Source organism: Bombyx mandarina, chromosome 21 (assembly GCF_030267445.1).
Source record: "Bombyx mandarina strain Sakado chromosome 21, ASM3026744v2".
NCBI lineage: Eukaryota > Metazoa > Arthropoda > Insecta > Lepidoptera > Bombycidae > Bombyx > Bombyx mandarina.
The window spans coordinates 9942146-9963929 of NC_143227.1; the positions used below are offsets into that span (position 1 = coordinate 9942146).

The 21784-nt window shown below is 34.6% G+C and overlaps 2 protein-coding genes across 7 annotated transcripts in view; both read left to right on the plus strand.

Moving 5' to 3' along the window:
- The window catches only part of unc-13 (protein unc13 homolog), a 79118-nt gene extending 70122 nt beyond the window's left edge, over positions 1-8996 (plus strand). For 4 of the 6 annotated variants that reach the window (XM_028181462.2, XM_028181466.2, XM_028181465.2 and 1 more), the window contains 7 exons: positions 952-1083; positions 1914-2057; positions 2632-2851; positions 3373-3471; positions 3948-4110; positions 5195-5321; positions 6078-8996. In XM_028181462.2, the coding sequence (XP_028037263.2) occupies positions 952-1083; positions 1914-2057; positions 2632-2851; positions 3373-3471; positions 3948-4110; positions 5195-5321; positions 6078-6254 (1062 nt within the window). In that variant the 3' untranslated portion in view covers positions 6255-8996. The remainder of the gene's footprint in view (positions 1-951; positions 1084-1913; positions 2058-2631; positions 2852-3372; positions 3472-3947; positions 4111-5194; positions 5322-6077) is intronic. The other 2 variants (XM_089736379.1, XM_028181469.2) reach the window with 1 other exon arrangement.
- Positions 8997-10791: 1795 nt separating this feature from the next.
- LOC114248250 (actin-binding Rho-activating protein) overlaps positions 10792-21784 on the plus strand; it is a 44827-nt gene continuing 33834 nt past the window's right edge. Inside the window, exon 1 of the mRNA XM_028181436.2 lies at positions 10792-10994. Within this exon, the coding sequence (XP_028037237.2) occupies positions 10938-10994 (57 nt within the window). The 5' untranslated portion in view covers positions 10792-10937. The remainder of the gene's footprint in view (positions 10995-21784) is intronic.

Consider the following 21784-nt stretch of genomic DNA (forward strand, 5'->3'; position numbering starts at 1 on the left):
GCAGAACGCAGCCGTAACTATACTTGAGACCTTAAAACTTATATCTCAAGGCGGGCGGCGCGTTTACGTCGTAGATGTCTATGGGCTCCAGTAACCACTTAATACCAGGCGGGCTGTGAGCTCGCCCACCCATCTAAGCAATAAATAAATAAAAAGTGAGATAGTGCTCCTCTTATCGGCGCAGGCTAACAGTACGCCAACACCAGCGATTAAAGTAAAAACTATTGGTCCCCCCGGTAGTCGAAATTCAGCTATAGTTAATTGAAATTATAAGTTTGTACACTATTATGGTTCTATTGTTGACAAATAATGTTAAAGACAAACAATATTTAGTCTGTTCGCAGTTTGACCACAGACTATAACCAATAAGAAAAGTTTGACAATAAATAAGTAGTATAAAAAAAATACATTTTGCACTCATTCTCTATATTCTCTATAAGTGTGGGAAATTTCATACTCCTCCGTCCGCGCAATTTGTTGTAAAAAGGGGTACAAAGTTTTTGCTACACGTATTAATATATAGATATTTAACAAATACTGTAAATTATAACTATCTAAAATTCAGTTTAGAAGTAAGTTCCACCATCGTGTATCTCAGTTATTCGTTTAGATTTCGAAGATAATCGTAATTAATTAAAATAATTTTTTTTACTTATGTTTCAAGATAAGTGCAGTTAGCACTCTAAGATCTATCGGTCCTAGCCCCTTTGTGAGTCCGTAACCCATTTAGAAACCAGTTACAAAATATTAAGCAAAAATTCTCTTTTATCGATTAGGTAGCGATAGGTAGTCAGCGGCTTGGCTCTGCCTCTGGCATTGCTGGAGTCCATGGGCGACGGTAACCACTCACCGTCAGGTGGGCCGTATACTCGTCTGCCTACCAGGGCAATAAAAAAAAAGATTTATTGTTTTTACCAATTCTACACTCCAATTCGTGATCTTAATTTACAGGACGGTTCTCTTACTATGTACGCGGAGTCCTGCGAGAAGACCGTCCTTAAGCGCCTTCTGAAGGAGCTGTGGAAGATTGTCATGAAGATATTAGAGAAAACCGTCGTACTTCCACCAATGACGGACAAAACGGTTCGTTTAAAATATCAGCCATAATAATACCTATATAAGAAACTAGCCGTACTCGCCCGTTTCGCTGGGAATTTAAAATTAACATTATTATTTATTATCATTATTATTAGGTCCAACACTCAAATAAATATTAGCCTATCCATTAAGTACATGTATTTTCTAAATAGACACAAAGTTTCAAGTCAATCGGATGCATGGTTCAGTAGTTATATAATGGAACATCCGTAAAAGCCACTGTAGATTTATATATTAGTATAGATGGGTTGTTTAAATGTATTGACGCTTTGAAGTTGAATAGTTACGTCGTGCTAAACATAATTTTAAGACAATTAGAGCAATTCGCAAATAAATTACTTTTTTGAAGAATCCATTGGCTTCTAAATTTTTTATTTAGAGTTCATTATATTGAGTGACTCCAAAATCTTTCTTTTTATTTCTGCATTACTATGAAATGCTAATTTAGTCAAATGTACGACGTGTATAACTTATAATGTACATTAGGAGCATATGTACATATATATTATACCTAATCCATGAATCAATTTTTAGAATTTCAGTTGTAATCTCCTGATAACTCCTTACTTTTTTAATATGAATCTAAATATTAGCCATAAAAATATATTAACAAATGATACTTCAAAATTAGATATAGATTTCTATAAAACATAAATGACATGTATTTTAGCATTAATGTAGATTAAACAAGACACAATTTTCAACGCAACTGCTTTACTTTAAAGTCCAGATTCGACTGCAAGCGATACAAATAAAAATATAACAATACAAAAATACAAAAGCTTTTTTTGAAATACTTGTTGTATTTTGTACAGATGATGCTGAAGAACTTAACGAACAACGCCAAGAACTTAGCGGCGAACGCAAAGATAGAGGACATGACGCAGCTGTTCAAGAGCACCGTCGGCAAACAGGACGTGAAGCACGCGCTCTCCGGCGTCATGGACATTTCTAAAGAAGTATGTCTTCTGCCGCACCTAGCGTCGGATCGTCGCGTCCCATTGTGGGGGCGCCGAACGGGCCTCGAGGGAACTTACTCTGCCCGGGCTTGAGCTCTTTGCCTATCGAGGCAGGCGTGATGAGCTGCAGGCTTGAGTAGTGCAGTGGCTTTTTCTTTCTCCGTCTTTTTTCTTCATGCGGACGGCCGCTACTCTCCTCCATTTTTTTTTAAATCTTTCGCACTCGTTCGCTCGTGTCCTCTTCTCCGTTCCCTATCATTTACAATATTGACTAGAGCGGGTATGAAACCCCATTCTTGAAAGGAGTGGGGGGTGGGAACTAATACTTATAAAGACATGTGGCTGCCGCGACTCTACCACATCATTATGGAGGGGAGAACTAAGAAGCACTCTCACTGTCCATGTCGTCCACGATACAAGAAGCTCCAATGCTCCAAGCTAATGACCAAACTCAAGGCGATGAAGGAACATGAACGAACATGCTAAAACTTCCCCAATTATTTGCGACCATTAAACTCTTACAGCCCATTGTCAAGCCCAAACTACCTTCGTTTTCAATAATATTTTTCCTCAGCATCTGTCAGCCGAGAAGAGCTTAACGCCGAAGCAATGCGCGGTACTGGACGCGGCTCTGGACACCATCAAGCAGTACTTCCACGCCGGCGGCAACGGACTCAAGAAGACTTTCTTGGAAAAGAGTCCAGAGCTCCAGTCGCTGAGATACGCCCTCAGTCTGTACACGCAGACGACTGACACGTTGATCAGGACTTTCGTTACCAGCCAACAGAATCAAGGTGATCTTGGAGAAATAAAGCAATAAATATATTTGCATAATATACTTTCTTCTCGCCTATTGCTTTAGAATCTCATTATAGAAACTTATATACGTGGGCTTAGTGAGAATAATAAAAAGTTACAAATAGTTAATGATGGTAAGAAAACACTCAAATACCATGGCTTCTTAATTTGGAAGTTTTCCTTGGATATAATGTAGCTTCATATTATATAAAGAACACGATTTAAGCCCTGACTGTCCATTATGTAACCCAAATAAATAAATAAACAACATATTTTTCTTATTTAGGTAAGAATTTTTACCTTCTTATAAGCCAAAAGAAATAATAATGAATTCCTGTTTAAAGGATTCTCTAAAACGATGTTTTTACTATGAAGCTTATGTTTCAATATGGTTCTCAATGATCTCCAAACTCCGTATAACACCGTGGACTATGAGGTGGCATACTTTACTGTCCAACCCTAATAAAAATTTCACTTGGCAATATCAAACTTAATGTATATTTCGATGAATATTTAGACGCCGCTGTTGCTGAGGAGGGTAGCGTCGGCGAAGTGTCCCTGCAAGTGGACCTCTTCACACATCCCGGGACGGGAGAACATAAAATCACTGTCAAAGGTACTTATTTTCTATCAAAGAACATAATAGTAGATGTACAAATAAAATGGTTAGTTAATTTGTAAAAATAAAATGATAGATATATGCCAACGTGCGTGCAACACCCAAAACTACTTTAGATATTTAGAACGTTTTTTTTTAGGTTAACCCTTTAGAACCTTGATCGATATATTTTTTCTATCATGCTATTTACCTCTAATCTTTGCTTATGTTACATGTTTATTTATGAAAATGCATTTGGGAGGCTTTTTAAATCCACAATACCAAGCACACACAGGTTACATGTCACATGAGCATAGAACAGTTTTCTAGCTTCACCGTTGACTTTGAGCCAAGAGGGCTACGGAATACTTTGCTCCCTTAAAAAAATCTGATTAGTTTTGTTTTCTATGACGTCATACGTATTTTTGTTTATCTTCAAGAGATTCTCTCTTCAAAAATTCGATTCAGTACATAAAAATGTGTTGCGATTACAGTGGTTGCGGCAAACGATCTCAAGTGGGTGATCGCGAGTGGAATGTTCCGTCCGTTTATAGAGGTGAACCTGATCGGCCCTCACTTGGCTGACAAGAAGAGGAAGTTCGCCACCAAATCCAAGAGCAACAACTGGAGTCCAAAGTTCAATGAAACCTTCCATTTGTAAGTAACTCGTGCAGAGGACAGACCAATTTCATATTCTTCTAGATATTTCTATAGGAGTTATTTTCAACGCATTTATAAGTTTTTTCGTTTAAAATTCCGTACAATAATTTAAATTTGCTAACAGTACTGCTTACGGTGTTAAAAATAAATAAAAAAATTTGGCTGTCTTTTGGTGCTGGTAACCACTAATCTTTCTTCTAAATCCATTTAGCGTTACACAAATAAAAAATTTGGGAAAAAGTTATGATATTTTTTTAAATGGTTATCAATACTAATCGTCAGTCAATACAGTAAAGTAAGCGTTCAATGAAATTTCAACAACTGCTCTAATGAAAAAAAAACATAACACAAAATAAATGAATGTAGAATCTACCAAATCAGATTGATGTAAAGATGAATATACCAATTAAAATAACTTTAAAAACTAACTAACAATTAAAAACTATACTCATAAAAAAAAAACAATTTAACTGTTTATTAATTTTTCAATAAACTACTACTAATTGAATAAGAACTGTCTGATGAACTCATCTTTGTTTAATACTTCACTATTTAATTTTATTGCCTTTTGTTTATTTCACTTTTACACTAAACACAATATTACAAATTACCCGAGCACAACAATGGCAGACGTAGACACTAACGCACATGCGCACTTGTCAGTACCTAGGGAGAAAAAGTTACACTTTCTTCCCTGTACAGCGGGAAGAAAACCGAACTTTCGGCGTCGATAGGAGAAAAAAGCGCATTTTGTTAGTTTTTTTTAACTATCATTTATATTAAAATTTTTTGTTGAATTTCAATTTTTTCAATTATTATTTTAATATTGAATTGTCATAGTCCTTATTAAGTATACCAAATTTCAAGTTAATACGAAGTTTTGAAGGGGGTCAAATTCATGTTCAAAGAAAGATTCCGTTACAAACATACATACGTCTGAGGCTAATAAAAAAGCGTATTAAAAATAATGACCTCTTCGACTTCGAAATGACTTCTTCGACTTCGAAATTACCTCTTCGACTTCGAAATGACCACTTCGACTTTGAAACTGAGGAGAATACGTATAAGTATATGCTTCCAGCATGGTGAGCGCCACTGAGCAGCTGGAGTTGTTCGAGCTGCACGTCTGCGTGCGGGACTACTGCTTCGCGCGCGAGGACCGGCTCGTCGGCGTCGCGGTCATGCGGCTCGCCGACATCGCGGAGCAGGTACCACACAACAGACGTACCGCCAAAATGTGTTCTATCACTATACAGTGTGTTCTATCACTATACAGTATGTTCTGACACTATACAATGTGCTCTATCACTATACAGTGTGCTCTATTACTATACAGTGTGTTCTATCACTATACAGTGTGTTCTATCACTATACAGTATGTTCTGACACTATACAATGTGCTCTATCACTATACAGTGTGCTCTATTACTATACAGTGTGCTCTATCACTATACAGTGTGTTCTATCACTATGATCTATCACCATACAGTATGTTCTATCACTATACAGTATCATCTGTCACTATACTGTGTGTTCTATCTGTGTGTATGTACATTGAATGAAAGAGTGAAAGTGAAATATGAACTATCATATTTTGAGCGATCGGTCCATCTGTTTGTTCGCTATTGCTGCGGGACGAATTTTCATGTAGACAGTTTTTTTCTATTAATTCGTTGATTTTATTAACTTATTTCATAAACGTCGAATTTAAGACAAAATTTGTCGTCGCTTACAAATATTTAGAATATGGTTAGATATTGAACATTACGCATCAACCATTATTTACATTTTCAAACTCAAACCATTGAACTGATTTTGTTGAAATTCGATATGAATATAGTTTGAATCTTGGGAATGAAAATAGACCTACTTACCTTTACTTCATCTGCTGATCACGGGTGTAATATACTAATAAATTTGTAAAAAATATATATTTAAAATATAGTTAATATTCGTTTCATGAGCAGGGTTCGTGTGCCTGCTGGCTACCGCTCGGTACAAGGGTGAAGATGGACGAGACGGGCTGGACGATCCTGAGGATACTTTCTCAAAGACACAGCGACGAAGTGGCTAGGGAGTTCGTCAAATTAAAGTCGGAGATGAGAGCCGAGGCGCCGGCCGGAGGTCAAGGACCCTCGTGAACAAAACTGACAACCAAAAGGGCCACAGCATTCAGCAAATCGCTCAACTTCACACTCGAAGGCTCTGCCCGAACTCACGTCCCGAGTTTCGGCTCGGGAACAGAGATAGACATACCCAACGCACAACGAGTGCGACTGAGAGAGACGACGCCAATAAAACAGAGTACCAATAACCATTCGGCGCTCCGGCGGCTCCCGGTCAGTGCTCGTTATATCATTTGTAGTCTCGATTTCGAGATGAGTTTTGTAAATAAAATTATTGTATTAAGTTACGCGACTAGGGGTATGATTTGCACAAATTCGTATTTCATTAACATTAGCAGAAAAGACTGACCGTAGGCGGCTGAGGGCGCCGCGGCGTTCCGCTGCATTAGGCGATCGGTAAAAGAACACTCAACACTGTATTAGAAACAGTGTTGCCATGTTAAAAAAATATCCGCAAATCGAAGGAATCCCATTTAAAATTCGACCTTCGTTGAGTTGAAAACATTAAACAACACAAACTTTTTGCTGAACTCCTAATACAATGGACGCGGCAAATACGCGATTTAAGTAATAATATTGATATGGACCAAACTGTCGTAAAATACGGATGAATTAATCCTTAATCCTTAAAATATTAAAAGCATTATTTATCTAATTAATCATCTTATCGTTATATGTGTACAGTGAATAATATATGGCCTTATGTAAATTATTTCCTACGTTTGTTGGTATTTGCTTCTGTCGAGTTGGTAATCGTATATGAGTGTGTTAATGAATGTTCAATATGATATAAATGCGTATCTCTATATATTATTTTCTGTCGGTGACCGCGTGGTTTGTAGGTTATCGCGAAAACATGTTTAGGTGATGTGTTCTGTATCATGGAATTAATATAGTTATAGTAAAAAAAATGTTATTCTAAAATGTAAGGTTTGTCATTTTTTATATAAATTGTTTTAGCGTCCCGTATTGATTGATCTGAATTTTGTCGTGGTCCACACTTACCATTTTATTTATGTGACGATTCTGAAATGCAAATACGGTACATAATGTTGAACGTTGGTTTTTTATGAAATCGTTTCCGGTTTTATTTAGTGACGTACGCGGCATATATGTCACAGGATGTTACGTCATTACGCGAGTGTAATAAGAAGGTAACAGTTTCAAGATTTCCTTTTTGCATACCCAATAATTGAATCATGAGTCATGTTAATCAAAGTTCGCTATCGCTTCTCAACAAGCTTGGCCTCTGCGTGTACTCTCAATATCTTCTTATATAGTAAAAATTGTGATATCGTAAATTTCCCGTTGACTTCATACTCTCCTCTATCAATATACTGTTTAAAATACAATTCAATATACATGTATAACTGTTATGATTTTCTTTTTTTATGTTCATTGTTTAGATAATAGATTAAGTAACTTAATTCTTTTTTTTACATTTAGAAAACTAAAAAAAAATCTAACACATAAGACACAGTCCACAATATGTACGTTACTCATTATTATTTATATATTATATTATTATTTAAAAGTTTGTGTACATTTTCAATACCACCTTAAATTCTTGTATTATAATACATAATTGTTTTTATCTTTCATTATCATTGTTTGATTTCTATATCATTTTTTTTAAAGCACGCGGAATTTTTCCGTAATTCTTGGATATTTTTAATGTTGGTCACAAAAAGTGGTATTGAAAGTATACAGGTTGTATAGAGTATACCAATAGTAAATGTTACGGGACTTAGATTTTTTATTATAATTAACGTTTATCATGGATTACATATCTGTAGATAGATAATGTGGTTCATCTATAGTCCAAATCTGAATAATATACGTTAAATATTACTCGTCTTTAACTATTTAATAAATAATTTTATTTAATAATTCCATTTCCGACTTGACTGATTCTTATTAATATATGTCATAGACAAATTTAATGAAAATTTCTTATTACGCCATTGACATAGTTCTCTTTAATGTGGGTACGATGACAAGATACAAGCGTATATTTCTACGTTGAATAGATTTATGTCAAAATACTAGACTATAATTATAACTGATCCATTATTTCAACATTAAACCAGAAAATCGATTATAAATTGAATCATGTTGTTTTAAACCGGTTTTTTTTAATTAAGGCAAAGGTGTTTTAATTGAGATATGAAATCGGTTTTTGTCGCTTTATAATTCACGCACTGTTAACACAAGAAAAAAACTAAGAACCAATACCAGTATTACGATCAGTTTTGATTGGTTATTACATGACAATTATACACGGGAATTTAAGAAAAGGTTTTTTTTTCTCAATAAAACGCGCACATTTCATTGACCATCATACTACGACTCGTTGGCGATGATAATACACGTGCATAAAATAAATTGAAATAAAATCAAAATAGACAACATGATCAATAACACTGTTATTAAAAAACCGGCTTTTGTTTACGGTTTTTTTTTAGTTTTACCGATTTTTTTTTTCATTCATTACCAACGAGTCAAAACGTCGACACATGAACTTCACCATATTTTGACAATACTTTGTAAACGTTCGGTAAGTGTAACCGGTGATCGTATCACGCGCATCACAAAATGTTACGCTCCAGTTTTAGTATTAATAAAAAAAATCACTAAAACATTGCATATATCTTTGTATAAAAATGCATATATGTAAATGTTACATGTTTAAACACATTATTGAATTTAGAATTTTTATGAAAAAAAATAAATAAATAAATATCCGTATTTCAAATATATCTGGTTTTTTCATTGCACTTAGCGCTAGTTGTGTGTTCGTTTTGAAATTACTGAATACATGAGTCCGCACGGGTAGGTACCACCAACCTGCCCATTTCTGCCGTGAAGCAGTAATGCGTTTCGCTTTGAAGCATGGGGCAGCCGCTGTACTGTAATAACTGCCACTTAGAACTCATATTTCAAAATGTTTGGCGGCATTTGTGTTGTTATGTCTATGGGCTCCGGTGACCACTTAATACTAGGAGGGCCGTTAGATCGTTAAACCTGGATTGGTCCTCCTGATGGTGAGTCCGTTACTCATGGACATCAGACTGCCAGGGGCACATCTAGGCACCTATCTCTATCATCTAGGTACGTATATCATTAGAAAACTATATTTGCCACCGGCATTTGAATATCGGCATAGTCGCACTGTTAGAAACGATTACATCGAGTATATTATCCTTCGCGCCACGACAAGTTCTAGTATCCTAGATTTGTCATTTAAGAAGATTTTGGGTACGAAGGAAGTGAAAAAAACTATCAATGCTAAACTGATAATTAAAAACGTATGAAAAGACAGTCTACAAAATGAATTCAGAGAAGAAAAAGAAATTATTAGGCTCACACAACTGGATAAAATCTACACACATTAACATTTAACTTGAATAGAAAAAATGACTACACCAGTGTATGCACCCTTCAGGCGTGAACACAATTTGCATAAGGTCGGTTGTATTAAAAGACGTCAGAGGCTGACTTTGCTATATTAAATAATAATATAAATAGATGTAAGAACTTAAGTATCAAAGCTCTGCAAGTATTCTGCTCAAGGCCAAGGTCTCGTGGGGAATTTGACTGAGTGAACCTTATTTTTGGTGAAAACGGTAAATAAATAATAGTTTAAAAAAACTAAAAAACACACTTTATATAAAATTCAACTAAAAAATAGAAAATACATTTTAATAAATTTTAATTGAACATAATTTTTTAATTAAATTTTTTAGTTAAATTTTCTATAAAAGCGTATTTTAAAAACTATTAAGTAGGTACTTTAACATCAATTCCTGCCTTATCGACTATAGATAAAAATTATATAAATTGGCAACAATGTAATAAAACTAACGACACAGCCATGGCGGGAATGAAATGTGGCTGACTTTATCAAGGCTGACGACTGGCAATCGTCTAATCTCGATTTTGCTTCTTGGAGTTCAGAGAGTAATGGTAGGGACACACAATGTCATGATAATTTGGAGTCTCTAAAGTATTCCTTAAGGAGGTAATTGCTATTTTACACTATGTGAAGTTAGTAATACATCAAAAATCTCTAAATTTGTGAAGTCCTACCTCAAATTGCGGCTTAAGAAATATTGAACTTACTGATGGACATATATATGTATAAACACTAGAAATAATTTATAATACATTAGAATAAGAAATTTTTTGCCTTTGTAGGCAGACGAGCATACGGCCCACCTGATGGTGAGTGGTTACCGTCGCCCATGGACTTCAGCAATGCCAGGGGCAGAGCCAAGCCGCTGCCTACCGCTTTATACTCTCTGTGTAATAAACTGTGAACGGTTTACGCATTTTTGTGCATTTTTTTAGCTACGGTCAGTAGTTATAAACATTCAAGACTGAATCAATCTTCCCCCGCGAACTCCAGCTGATCGTAACGGGCTATTTAGGAAACAATTCGATTGGAACGCAGACACTCCTACACCGACGTAGTGACGTCACAATACGAGAAATGTTAGCGGGGAGAATTTATTTAAAACGTCACCCATTCATAAATATTAGCAACGAACACTGAAAAAGCTTGCAGCATTCAGATACTGACCACCGTCGCGTACGCACGTTGCTGCGAAGACGAAAACGCGCTATTTATAACTGACTCGTTCTTGCCAATACAAAGGCCGTTTTTGTTAAAGCACGCGGATCGACTTGTTGGAGAAAATGAGCGGCAATTTCCTAACGATACCCGGAGATGATGCTATTCAGAGACGATCAAGGGTAAGTGATGTAAACAAAAACGGTCCCAGCACGAATTCCAATGTTAAACCATTACCTACTCAATATTTAGTGTACACAAGGTTTAATATATTAGTAGAATAGTTATAAACTATGGAATAATTTTAAATAAGTTTGTGAATTTTTTTAATTATTAGTCTAATAAGTTTATTCTGAGTTTCGGTTTTCTGTTGTGAATTGAGGTCTGTATATGTGTCTTTGCATACCAGAATTTACTGTCAATAGGAAATAATTGAAAGACCTGTCTCTGTATTCCTTTAGTGAGGTATGGTATACAAATTATCGAGATTAAGTCACTATTAGTTTATTAAAGACAAAATTGAATTCAAATTGAAGGTCATAATATGTGAAATCATTCCTGCGTAATCTAGATAGAAGATCTCACGGTGGAATTACCTGACCTTTTAATACCAAGATTCTACAGTCTTATAACGCTTTTTACTTTTAATATAAATCTGAATCAAGGTACGGTTGTAAAGACGATTTATTTTTGGAAAGATAAGGACGAGAATGTTAATTCGATATGAACTCCCTGAATGAAAGTTCATTGATTTCCCGAATTGAAATTCGGAGGCGATTAAAATCCTGAAACCTTCATTCATTCATTCATTGACTTTACGTATAAAGCATGAATAAAATACAACCCTTAGCCCTTTTCGCAAATGGTAATTACCTATTCAGATCATCAGTCTGTGTCATAAGTTATACATAAATGAAGATGAAATTAAACAGGAATTGAGTTCAATGAAATTTACTCTAGTTATAAGAAGAAGACGTGTTAAAACTTAATTTAGTGGCACTTACGTTTGATATGATAAAAGGAGATATATATAGAGAATTTAACATGTAAAATAGATATTTTTTCCGAAACTCCCGAACTACTATTTCTATATGGTTTTTACTCAGACGTGACAGATCTTTTGCGTAACAAAGCTTTAGGAGGATTAGGTTTGATATAATGTGCTTCTGGTAATACCGTAGTCCTTGAGCGAACGTGAACACAGCGCGTGCTGGTGTGTTGACCTCAAGAAACATAGTCACGTTTAAAATCTAATAAACTTTTATAATATTAGTCGATCAAAATTTTGTGGCAGGCAAAAATAGCTTGCAGTAGTTTTTTAAATATATACTAATATTATAAAGAGGAAAGATTCGTTTGTTTGTTTGTATTGAATAGGCTCCGAAACTACTGAACCGATTTGAAAAATTCTTTCACTGTTTGGAAGCTACACTATTCCCGAGTGACATTTGAAAAAATGAGGGATCCTTACTAAAACTCTAATAATGTAATCCAATGTGTAAAAAAATTACCTACAATATTCTTTACATCGCCTGCCCTGCGAAAACTATTGATTATAGAATAAATTAATGTACTACGACTTTGTAGAACACATTATTATTTACAAAAAGTGTCGCGACAGCGTATGTCTAACTATTAAAGTTATGCCGCAATAACTGTTCTTTTATTTTAAAAAATAAAACAACTTCAAACATCGTTGTAATTTTTGTTAAATACCCGAGCGGAGCCGGAGCGGACCGCTATAGCTGATAACATGAAATGACAGTCGCGTTAAGATCATCTACCTATCCCAAATCTGCCAGTGTTAGCTAATAAAATGGGTGGATTTGTAAATAAAATGACGGACTAAACACAGCGAACTGTTAATAGTGCAAAGCTGCTTAGGAGCTAAGCTGAAAGGTCGTTTGTCAAGGGTCATTTCACATGCACCGCGTTTTATCATCTTACGTAAAGCAGTAACAAGATTACGCACAGAACATATCAATGAATAGAGCGGATATTTGTATTTTTATATTTTAAATAAAAAAATATTTAATATTTATAGGTAGAACATTATGAGATATATTTTTCCGTAAAAAATCAAGATTTATTCATTGCTTTGTTTCATGTTTCATTTATTAATAACATTTACAGCTTATCATAGTGCAACGGCAAAGATTCGTCATCGCTTAATAATTTTCAGAGAATGAAGGAAGGAATAGCGAAGCACAGTGTGGGTGCAACTATATAACTCGCTTAAGTATAAAATTTGCCAATGTATTTGTTTTATGAAGAGGTTTTTTAGGCAATCGTGATTATTTTTATTGTAGCAATCGGCTTTTTTCTTTGCTACTTTTGCCAACTTCAAGTTTTTTAAATCTGCAATAATAATTTACTATTAATAAATAGTAGATATATTTGATTCTTTTATGAAACTGAGACCAGTTGGAATGAAACAAATAATATAAAATAATGGTCACTGAAATGGTGGGATTATATTGAGACTTCAGTGTAATTTTTAAAAGGAACCAAAAAGACACTTCTGCCGGTTTTGTTTCAATTTCCCGTACTAGTATAATTATCTCAATAGATGCTAAAGGTTAATAAATCGTCGTTTTTTGATTATGTAAAGTATAATAGTAAATATAAAATACTAAATCAACGTAATAAAAAAATTCAGTTCTATTGACACCTCGCGTTACCACCAAAAATTAATAATACATAATATAATAATTTTCTCGTTATTTTTATAACGCCAGAGATTTTACTATGCAAACAATTCCAAGTAAGATTTATCGGCATTTAACCTTTTTGCCTTATTAATCTCTAGTAGGCGAGTAGTAGACTTATTGCCATAATTTGGTAGCGTATTTTTTGACAACGTATTTTTTGTCATTTCAACGAAAAAACGACTCGTATGTTTTATTTAACTTTACTTACTTTAATTCAAACTAGAGGTCCCGCAGTAGTCGAAATTCGACTATAATTAATTGGAATTGTAAGTTTGTACGCTATTATGATTGTATTTTATACTTCTTTAATCATAAATTTCGCCAAGACTACACTATAAAAAATATTAACAAAGACAAAAAATATTTAATCTATTCTCAATTTAACAACAGACGTCAAGAACAAAAGTTTGACAATAAATAGTATGCATGCGTGTGTGCGTCAAATACATGGTATGTAGTGTGTGTAATGTTTTCCTTATTGATTTAATGTATCTTTTATGCATTATTTAGAAAAAACTTAGCATTGTGCACTTCTTCTCTATATTCTCTAAAAGTGTGGAAAATTTCATACTCCTCCGTCCGCGCAATTTTCGAAAAAAGGGATACAAAGTTTTTGCTTCACGTATTAATATATAGATAGTTGACAACTTGTTGTAGACTAATTGAGTCGATATAAAATTAAATAAAGAACTCGAATTTCTGTTTAAGACTTTTTAAATTGCGATAATCTACGTAGCTACGTAGCTAGTGCTAGTGCATGCGCATGATATAGTGCTGGGGTGTAGCGTGCCCGCATGGGGACTAGTATACCTTATATTGAGGTGGATAGTCCTGTACCCATGTATTACGGAACCGTCCTAGGTAAAAAGGTCATGTGGTGTAAGATCATCAGATTCTACCTATTTCTAACGTGAAGTATAACATCAGGTTTGAAATTTATTTATTTTTTGCTTAGATGAGTGGACGATCTCACAGCCCACCTGGTGTTAAGTGGTTACTGGAGCCCACAGACATCCACAACGTAAATGCGCCACCCACCTTGAGATATAAGTTCTAAGGTCTCAAGTTTCTAGTTATATCACAGAGCTGTTATAATATAGAATAAAAATAAGACTTCGGCATCTCGCAAAGTAAGTCATTGCTATTAAAGAACTCAGTGGGACTTTGCTGAAACGAAAACGATTGCGAACTGATACTGGGTATAAATTAATTATAATTCAAGAAGTTCATAGTTATGTCAATCATAAATAACACGGGTCAACACCATATTTGACTTTGATTGCAAAGCATAAAATTTCGATATTTTAGATCGTAATTAGACGAAAAAAAATACATGGCATGAAACAGTTTGCTTTTGAACTTTAATAAATTGACCACATATGAAACAAAATGCATCAGCATCGTATTTACATTTTCGTGACATTTTAGGTTTTTCTGGGCTTGTGCAACACACCTGATCGTTGTTTATGACTCGAGTGCCATCTAGTGGCACTGTGTAAACGTAAACACCCCACTCTCATAGAACGGATTTTTTTTACAGTATTAAAATGAATTAACATTTATAAAAAAAAAATTGAGTATTATTACTATAACTATCACAAAAGCAAACTTTATACCAAAAAAAGGTATTTTATTTTCGTTTTTGTGAATATTTAACCGGAAAAACCTAGTATAAACAACGATTTTTTTTGTAGATTTCTGATGAATTGCCCAACTTTGCCTTCTTTTGTTTGTTAATATAATATATGTTTGTGTTTTAGGTCGCTTAGAAATAGATTAGTTCTCAGTCTCTTCGGATTCGTCTTTCCCAGAATCTATTAGATATCTCGTCGCCTTAGTAACAGAAATCGACATAATTACTTCAGTCCGCCACGTAGGGCACCGGTGACCTACATGGTAGTCAAAGCGTTAAGATTTATATCCAAATATATTAATAAGCCTTCAAATATTTTTTACACTTTCCGATATTTAGTCGGAATCGTTCTAACGATCGGAAGCCATTAACCGTAAACACACAACGACAATAGCTTTATTTAATACCAGAATCAGCGTCTAGTGACTCTAGTCTAAATCTGTCCGCTGCCAGTGCCAGTCTCAACATAGACAATGCGCACAAAAACACGACCCGATCACGTGAATCACGTTCAGCAAAGAAAGGAAATTGACTAGTGATTTCATTGTCCATATAAATGTAGAATTGGGATCGTAAATAAATAAAACTGTTGCACTGGAGTTTAATTTTATTGTTACATATTTTATACAAATCTTATATGTCATTGCAATTAAAATTAGTAGATGTCTCTTGAAATACCGCTCGCTCCGTGGTCGGCGCCATATTTATTTTTACGTTATTTTCTTACCTTGATTGTCTAAATAAGGTTTTTAAAGAAAAAAATTAAAACTATGCGATGCGTTCGTAATTGCTTAGTCCATTTATAATGTTTTCAGTTTCAGAATAGAAATATTTATTTTAAGTTGTCGTGGCCTGAAGGATAAGACGCTCGGTGCATTCGTATCGAGCGATGCAATTGTGCCGGTGTTCGAATTTCTCTGGCGGCTACCAATTTTTCTAATGAAATGCGTATCTATTTGAAATGCAGGATCTCTTGTGAGTCCGCACGGGTAGGTACCACCACCCTGCCTATTTCTGCCGTGAAGCAGTAATGCGTTTCGTTTTGAAGGAAGAGGCAGCCGCTTTAACTATAATGAGACCTTAGAGCTTATATCTCAAGGTGGGTGGCGCATTTACGTTGTAGATGTCTATAGGCTCCAGTAACCACTTAATACCAGGTGAGCTGTGAGTTCGCCTACCCGTCTAACCAATAAAAAAATAAAAGAATTACTACTACCACGATGAAAGAATCACATTGTGTTGCGTAATTACTGATGACAGGACGTCTTGTGAGTCCGCACGGGTAAGTACTACCACTCTGCCAATTTTTGCCGCGAAGCAGTAATGCGGTTCGGTTCGAAGGGTGGGGCAGCCGTTGTACTGTAAAAACGGAGACCTTAGAATTCGTGTATCAAGGAGGGGAGCGTCATTACGTTGTTGATGTCTATGGACTCCGATAACCACTGAACATCAGGCAGGCAAAAGGTCATCCATGCATATAATTAATAACAAATAAATATATGTGGACAGCACAACGTCTGTCGGATAGTTTTGAATAATTCCGTCATTTTGAATATTATAAATCTCGGTGCTTACTGTCGTGTTTTGAGCTTTGGCCTCGTTGTCGCTTTAGCGTCATATTATATTATATCGTATGTTTTCTATATGTGTTTTATCAGAGTCTATACACAAGAGTAAATACCGGTAATAAGAGACATTTTTGTGAGCGTAGCATCTAAATTTGTAAATAATACAAATTAAAATAAGTCATGACCTATAATGTTGCCAGGTCATAAAATACCTCAAACAAAAAAATTGCATTTTTTTTTTAAATGAACGACAAAGGGGACATATTACGTCAAGCAAGTGACGTTTCTCAGTAGATCGACTGTCAGTATATCGAATGAAACTACGAAATTTGATTAAAACACGTACCGCACCGTACGTATCTCGAAAATGTCGTTAGCACGATTTAGGTTCCTGTCAAATATGTTTTATTCTAAAATAACTACCGCTAAACATACAAATTGAACGAAGGAATATTTACGTTTTCTGAAAATCTACCCCTGACGTAATATTATATTAATTAAAGCCGCGAATAAACGATTACATGGTCATTACTCGAATTTATTAGCCGTCAACGTAACACTTTTATTGTGAAAAATAAAAAATATGACAATATGACAAATCGTTTTGGTTCATAGGAAAATTACAGTGGCACGCACAAATGATATACGCTAAAGAATTAAGAAAAATAAACTAGAGCTAACCGAACTAATGAAGTCAATGTGTAACATTTTATTTAATAATGTCGCAGTCGGAGTTAATAAATGGAATCGTGCCAATATTTATTCGAAAATAAATAAATAAAGGGGAGACCGGGGCAAGATGAAGTTCGGGGCAGGACGGAAAATAAGCTTGTGTCCATGAATAATCGTGTTCGGACCGGTAACGGTGCCATTTGCACGAAATTCAGACTGCGCAAGTGCGTCCGAGCAGAGCGAGCGTGTTGGATCTCGTTTTTGCGTTGTATAGAAAAAAAACTGATTTTGCAAGTGTTTTTATTCGGTTTTTGGTTAAGAAACTGATGTGCAGAGATGTAAGTACTTGAATTAATATAATGTTTTAATCCTCAACGTGCTGTAGTACAATAACACTTTAAATTCAGATTAGATTTTTGCGCTGGTAAGATTTAAGATTAGAATTGCTTCAACTTATTTGAATACATGTGTGTCGGGGCACAATGATCGGGGCCAACGGAATACTATCCTGTTTTGCCCGTTCCTTGTGGTTTAGATAATACCTTCTGTGTACCTACTTACCTATCGATAGTATTGCAACATAGTTTTGCAAGCGTCCATAGGCTACGGTAGCCGCTTTCCATCAGGCGAACTGTAAGCTTCTTTGCCGACTTAGTGGTATAAAAAAAAGTATAAGTACATATTGTTGTAATTTCTACATTAGCAAGATATATCGTTGCTTTTCTCATAAAGTTTTTTTCTCAGATACAACGGTTCGGAACTATAAACGAAAAACAGATCGTGGCAAATGGGACCCTGAAGTTCTGGGTCTTATGGGTTCTTAATAACAGGATGGGGCTTCCTCGGGCCTCAGTTACATGTGATGTTCCGCCGCCGTGTAAGAAAAGCTCGTGATACTGTGGATGACGACACTGATTCCGGTAACGACTAAGTATGGGAAAAAGCATTTGTGACGATTCAAAACTGTTTTTACAGCAAAACAAGAAGATGAGTTGGCGCAATGTGTGCAATCTATGGAAGCACGGTTAACAGGAAAATAACTTCGTGTAATAGTTTAACAGTCGGCTCAGCGAAATCATATAGATAGCCCACTTAATAAAGAAACCGGCATGGCAGGGGAAGATTGGTGTAAAAAACGAATACATAAAGTTGGAAATAAGAAGATAAAAAGAACTGAAAATAAGCGTCAAGCTAAAAATCTCGCCAAAGAAATCGAATCGGAAGATAGTTCATCTTAAGAGGAGGACGGTGACTGTGCCTGCATCTATCGTGGTTACTTACATTAAGAGTCAACCGAGGGTTGGGTTAACTGCAGTATTTGCCATGGTTGGGCACACGGTTCCTGTGCCGGAGTAGATGAAGAAGACGACGAGACACACATTTATGAACGCTGTCTGCCCGATTAAAATACGTACTCCTTTTGCCCCGTAGCATTTCCCATCTTACCCCATCCATGGGGCAAGATGGGAAATTCGCCTCATTATCGTTAATCATTATTTGTCAAAAAACTTCTGTGATTTTGCTTGATAAAATTATTAATTTTAAGAAACAAATGTATACTTATTTTCTTAAATAACTTAATTAAAGAGTATAATTGTCTTTGTACAGCGAGTTTTGTCTTAGCTATCTCATCTTGCCGCAGTCTCCCCTACATGTTGCAAAATTGGAGCAGTAGAACAATTCTGTGTATAACTCTCAAAATTGGTTATTGGAAAGAGCTAATTATAATCAAATTTTCATTCGAATTTCATATTTCGAGTAGACCGTAAACTATGTGAGCGTCAAATGCGAAAAGCGACGCAACACCCAATAGATTCATCGAATTCAAAATTAGCAATTACCATACATTATCGCTGTAAACGCGTTCTGCTTTTTTTCCACATTTCATACAACAAGATATAATTATCAAAGAGGTTTGGAAAGATTTACATATATAGACTAGAAGCTGTTTACTATAGTTTTCCTTACTAATGCAACTTAGAAATACAGAAATAAACAATTGTGACATTAATCAATTAATATAAAAATGCCTCAATCAAAACCAACAAAACTCAATATTATTTCAAAAAATTATCCTCGAACATCTCGATTGTATTGATGCATATTTCTAATGTTATTATAAATATTTTTAACGTCAATTGCTTTCTCATTATTCTATAAATAATGTGTTCATTATAGAGTACCGAATTCAGATGTAATGTATCATCAGTGTACACATTTGATTAATAGGATATAAGTCAGTAGTGATTGATCTTACTAATCGGTGACAACTAATCGCCATGGGAACTTAGGTCTATGGCCTAATTATTACGGCAGGATTCTAGGTGGGCGGGATTCATGTTAAGATTGACTCAAACAATCGCTTGATAATAGATTAAGATAGTTAGACTATGAATTGAAACAGACATGAATACCAGTGGTAATGACACAATTAACACAAAATTGAATGCATTTATAAATTATTCAAATTCTAAGCCCTAAATTCGACTAACAAATATTGACGATATTCTGAAAACCAATTTAGCATCAAAATAGTGCTGAACGCAAAACAGACTTTTCGGTATCGATACATTGGAAAATCGTATATCGTTTTCGTAAACAAAATTTCGCCAAAACCAAAACATGTACTTCAAAGCGAAGATTAAAAAGTTTAATCATAATTCTACTAGACGGAAGCATGAATCACGTACGTCAAAACGGCAATCATTCAAACATAACGACGGTTGAACGCACAAGGACCGCAGGCATACAGCCAAGTCACACGTCACGCAATTCATACTACGCGTTTAGGTGGGGGCATCTTTGTGTTATGAACGAGGTTATTTTTTGAAATTCGACGTTAGCTGCGCGAATCCGTTTCTTACGTGTTAACATACCTCTTTATCTATCGCTTTTATTTGTTGAAATTATTTTGAGCGGAATAATTTGGGATTAGCCACAGTATCAAGAAACTAATGTATTATTAAATAATAGATTTTAAAATGTTTGAGCTTTTCATTAATACTATTTTACTTTCATAAGGGTTTTCTTCGCTGACATTAATTTGAATTCCATTTAAATGTTGTTATCAGCAGCGGCTTGCGGTTCGGTTGCAAAATTTACTCAAAATGATTCATTAATTTTAACTGAAAGTAAAACAATGTAAACATCGCTAAAATTGGCCGAAATTTTCACATACCTCCTATGTGAAAATTTCGGCCGGGAAAACTATTAAGGAATTTCCATCCTTTATACAAAGTATCATATGAACTTTCAAGATAATCTAAATTAATAAAGTTTTGAAATCTCTATAAAATAGCTGAGAATCTATGCTTTGAAACGCATAGACAAATGTAGCATTCAGGTCTACATTTACAAATCACCATTTACATTATAAATAATTAAACGAGTATTCCTGTCACAGCTATCCTTTTTTGTGAATTTTAAATAAAACGATTACAATAAATAATTTCTGATTAATTTATGGAAAAATTAATATTAAAATAGACAATAGTATTTATTTTTTCACTATTATGGGTAAGTAGACAGCGTTCAAAATGACGCATAAAATATTTCACAAAAAAATTAGCTTCGATTCGAAATTGAAGGACTCATCGGGGCAATGGTTACTTTACAATATATCTACTAGGGATATTCAACAAAAGCCGATAAGGAGTATGACGCAATTGTCTTTTATTAGATACTAGCGGACCCGGCAGACTTCGTAGTCCCTCAATCGACAAATAAAAGACCTAAGCTTTTGTATAAAATAAACATAAAACAAACAAAAGGAATCCGTTCGTTATTTTTATTTAATTCCGAGCATTTTCATATTTATCTACCTTTTAAACCTTCTCTGGACTTCCACAAATAATTCAAGACCAAAATTAGCCAAATCGGTCCAGCCGTTCTCGAGTTTTAGCGAGACTAACGAACAGCAATTCATTTTTATTTATATAGATTATCTTTTTTTATGTATGTGTTACCGGAAATGTATGAAATCAAGGAATTGTATACAAATCCTAGGAAATGTGTACAATTCCGATACTATTTAGGAAATGTATAAAATATTGTTTGAAAAACTATTTAATGCATAGATATCCTAGGAAATGTATAAATTTCCTCGGAATTGTATATAATTCCAATATCGTATTAGGAAATGTATAAAGTAAATGCTTTCTGTAATAAAACACGTTGTTACTATTACCTTTTAACGTATTAACTTTTAACGTATCACAAAATCAACTTATATTTATTCTTATAAAATCAAATTTTCATTTGGCAAATAATCAGTCTGATAATTAAGTAATTATAAATGTCAAAGTATAAAAGTAAATCTTTATATTATAATACTTTAACAGTCCATATAGCTATTTATTTTCGCAGGGTAAGCTCGAATGGCATTTGGA